The 4,389-nt window shown below is 47.2% G+C and overlaps 1 protein-coding gene across 1 annotated transcript in view; it reads left to right on the plus strand.

Annotated features, from left to right (window-relative positions):
- The first annotated feature begins 835 nt into the window (after positions 1-835).
- Positions 836-4,389, plus strand: part of IRF9 (interferon regulatory factor 9) — a 15,808-nt gene continuing 12,254 nt past the window's right edge. The window contains 3 exon segments of the mRNA XM_087714251.1: positions 836-854; positions 857-1,023; positions 3,517-3,700. Coding sequence (XP_087570377.1) covers positions 836-854; positions 857-1,023; positions 3,517-3,700 — 370 coding nt within the window.

Raw genomic sequence — 4,389 nt, forward strand, 5'->3', positions numbered from 1 at the left:
CTTCTATCATATCTCTGATTTTCTGAGGTTACTGGAAGAACAACAAAGAAACCTCATGCGTGGGTTGTGTGTCTTTTCATTGAAACTTCCTTGATGTCTGTCTCTGTCTCTCTCTGTCTCTCTGTCTCTGTCTCTCTCTGTCTCTCTCTCTCTCTCTCTCTCTCTCTCTCTCTCTTTTTTTTTTTTGCTGGCCCGTGTCTGTTCAAACTTATTTCCAAATCTGGATTGTGTTTTGTTTTCTTTTTTAAAAGAATGAGCTTTCCATCTGCTCTTCTCTCAACCTTTCATTTCATTCCATTTTCAAATTTCTACGTCCATCTTGCCTGTGTGAGTGGTTTGCAACAGCCTAATAAAACCATAATAAAACCATACGGGATATAGTGGCCCAGGGACTAAGACGCTGAGCTTGTCCATCAGAAAGGTCGGCGGTTCGAATCCCTAGCGCCGCGTAACGGAGCGAGCTCCCGTGACTTGTCCCAGCTTCCGCCAACCGAGCAGTTCGAAAGCAGGTAAAAAATGCAAGTAGGAAAATAGGAACCACCTTTGGTGGGAAGGGAGCGGCGTTCCGTGTGCCTTCGAAGGCGTTGAGTCATGCCGGCCACATGACCACGGAGACGTCTTCGGACAGCGCTGGCTCTTCGGCTTTGAAACGGTAAAGCAAAGTACAGAACAGTGCATAAAGTTCTATATAACACAAAATATAAATAAAATCATGAAATGAAAAGTTGCTAAACTTTGAAGCCCTCTCACATCATCTCGTCGTAAGTTGGAACGGTCACTAGACGTTGAGGACTAGCTGCATGTCTTTTGTTTTTTGGGGGGCTCTTCCCGGTAGATGGCGACCTCCAAGCGTGGATACGATCCACTCGGAAACTCCGAGACTGGACGGTGGAGCAGGTGGAAAGCGGGCAATTCCCGGGACTAGTTTGGGATGATCCTCCGGATAAAACCATGTTCCGTATCCCCTGGAAACACGCTGGGAAGCAGGAATTCCGACAGGAAGAAGACGCCGGCTTTTTCAAGGTGCCGAGCTTTTCAAGTTGTGTGTGAGGGTGGGAATTTGTGAGTGACCAAAGCGGTTAACGACAAAACAGGATTGTTGCACAAACAGTGGGATAAATGGGAGCCAGCCCTGTGCCCCAGCTGCGAAAAAGCCAACACAATTCTAGGCTACATAAACAGAGGGAGAGAATCAAGATCACGTGAAGGGTTAATACCACTTTATAATGCCTCGGTAAGGCCACACTTGGAATATGGCATCCAGTTTTGGTCGCCACGATCTAGAAAACATGTGGAGACTCTAGAAAGAGTTGCAGAGAAGAGCAACAAAGAGGATTAGGGGACTGGAGGCTAAAACATATGAAGAACGGTTGCAGGAACTGGGTATGTCTAGTTTAATGAGAAGAAGGACTAGGGAGACATGATAGCAGTCTTCCAATATCTCAGGGGTTGCCCCAAAGAAGAGGGAGTCAAAACTATTTTCCAAGGCACCTGAGGGCAGAACAAGAAGCAATGGGTGGAAACTAATCAAGGAGAGAAGCCACTTAGAACTGAGGAGGAATTTCCTGACAGTTAGAACAATTAATCAGTGGAACAGAACTTGCCTCCAGAGGTTGTGAATGCCCCAACACTGGAAGTCTTTAAGATGTTGGAGAGCCATTTGTCTGGAACGGCATAGGGCTTCCTATCTAGGCAGGGGTTGGACTAGAAGACCTCCAAGATCCCTTCCAACTCTGTTATTGTATTGTATTGTATATGTGGAGACTCTAGAAAGAGTGCAGAGAAAGAGCAACGAAGAGGATTAGGGGACTGGAGGCTAAACATAGGAAGAACAGTTGCAGGAACTGGGTATGTCTAGTTTAATAGAAAGAAGGACTAGGGGGGACATGATAGGAGTCTTCCAATATCTCAGGAGTTGCCACAAAGAAGAGGAGTCAAACTATTCTCCAAGGCTCCTGAGGGCAGAACAAGAAGCAATGGGTGGAAACTAATCAAGAAGAGAAGCAACTTAGAACTAAGGAGAAATTTCCTGACAGTTAAAACAATTAACCAGTGGAACAGAAGTTGCCTCCAGATGTTGTGAATGCCCCAACACTGGACTTTTTAAAGAAGAGATTGGACAGCTATTTATCTGGAATAGTATAGGGCTAACCTTTTTTGGCTCCCCTGCCAAAAGTGGGCGGGAGTACGGGGGGGGGGTCATGCGCGGGCATGCTACACCCAGAATGCTATGCGCGTGACACCCCCCCCCCTTGTGGGCATGCGCCCCCTCCCCACTTCCCCCCCCCCCCTCGGTGGCCTCCAGAGGCTTGAAGACCTTCCCAAAAGTCTCCGGTGGTGACAAAATGGATCTAAGGGGAACCCGGATGTTCGCGGATGGTGACTTCTGGTTTGTCCGTAAGGCTGATTTTCGACCTCCGGAGCCTTCCGGGAAGCCTGCTGAAGGCTCCGGAGGCGAAAAACGGCCCTACGAGCAAACTGGAAGTCCATTCAGACAGACAGACAGACAGACAGCGAAGCCAAATACTAGATGGAAATAAACAATGGAGAAATGATAGCTAGATATGTAGCCCTGCTCAATAAATAGCCAGGAACTGTAAACGGCGGCTCTTTTCATTTGTATATGTGAGCAATCCGTCACTCCCACTCCCCTCTCCCCCTCTCAGTAACCAGGAGATGGTGAGTTCTAGTTCCACCTTAGGCCCAAAAAAAGCCATCTGGGTGACTTTGGGGCCGATCACCAGGAGACGGGGAGTTCTAGTCCTGCTTTAGGATTAAACGCCAACGAGGTGACTTTGGGCCAGTCGCTGGGAGAGTTCTAGTCTAAGCCATGAAAGCTGGCCTGGGTGACTTTGGCCAATCCCTAGGTGTCTGTGAATTCTAGTCTTGCCTTAGGCACAATAGCCGGTGAGTAGACTTTGAATTGCGTCCTACGGTGTCTCAGCCCAACCCACCTCACGGGGGGTCAGGGGGGAAATAGAAGGAAGGAAGATTAGGAGTTGACCGCCTTGAATGACTTCTAAAATAATACAGAAAAATATTGCCTTTGAGTGATAAGTAAGAAAGTAAATACATACATACTTACTTACATACATACATACATACATACATGCATGCATGCATGCATGCATGCATACACATAAATAAATAGTGGTGTGGTGGCCTAGTGGTAAGAGCTCTTGCATCACAATCAAGAGGCTGTGATTTCGATCCTAGGTAGAGACAGATATGTCTCTCTCTGGGCACATTGAGAATATATTTGCCGAATATAACTCCACATTGGCAACAGGAGAGCGTCCGGCCAGTAAAAACACTCAGCTCCATTCAGTTGCCCAGACTCCACCCGCAAAGGATTATGGAGTCGTTGAAAGATGATACACATAAATAAATAAGTAAGTAAGTAAGTTAGTTAGTTAGTTAGTTAGTTAGGTGGTTGGTTAGTTAGTTAGTTAGTTAGTTAGTTAGTTAGTTAGTTAGTTAGTTAATGTAATTAATAAATTAATTATCCTTTCCTAGGCGTGGGCTATCTATAAAGGAAAGTACAACCCGGGAGAATGCAATCCGGCCACTTGGAAGACCCGCGTCCGCTGCGCTTTGAGCAAAAGTCCCGAGTTCGAGGAAGTGCCGTCCCGGTCCCGGCTGGACGTCACGGAGCCTTACAAAGTGTATCGCTTGGTACCGATTGTGGAGCAGGGGATGGGTGAGGATTCTTTCTTTGCCGAGCCTTGCGGAGCTACGCGGGACTCCGGTTCCCATCAGCCCCAGACAGTGTCAGCCTGAGGGCAGTGTCTTTGGGGTGATCCCAGGCTGATCCAGGATCTTCACCCAGCATGCTTTTAAGATGGGTGGACATCAACTCCCAGAATTCCCCAGACCGTATACTTTAAGTTAGGAAGACTTTACTTCCCAGAATTCCCCAGCCGCCTTGTTTTAAGTGGTGAGGACTTCAGCTTCCAGAATTCCCCAGACCGTATACTTTAAGATAGGAAGACTTTAGTTCCCAGAATTCCCCAGCCGCCTTGTTTTAAGTGGTGAGGACTTCAGCTCCCAGAGTTCCCCAGACCGTATACTTTAAGATAGGAAGACTTTACTTCCCAGAATTCCCCAGCCACCTTGTTTTAAGAGGTGAGGACTTCAGCTCCCAGAATTCCCCAGACCGTATACTTTAAGATAGGAAGACTTTACTTCCCAGAATTCCCCAGCCATCTTGTTTTAACAGGTGAGGACTTCAGCTCCCAGAATTCCCCAGACCGTATACTTTAAGATAGGAAGACTTTACTTCCCAGAATTCCCCAGCCGCCTTGTTTTAAGTGGTGAGGACTTCGGCTTCCAGAATTCCCCAGACCGTATACTTTAAGATAGGAAGACTTTAGTTCCCAGAATTCCCCA

Source organism: Thamnophis sirtalis, unplaced genomic scaffold (assembly GCF_051295495.1).
Source record: "Thamnophis sirtalis isolate CommonGarterSnake01/CBP01778 unplaced genomic scaffold, rThaSir2_p1.2 scaffold_4, whole genome shotgun sequence".
NCBI lineage: Eukaryota > Metazoa > Chordata > Lepidosauria > Squamata > Natricidae > Thamnophis > Thamnophis sirtalis.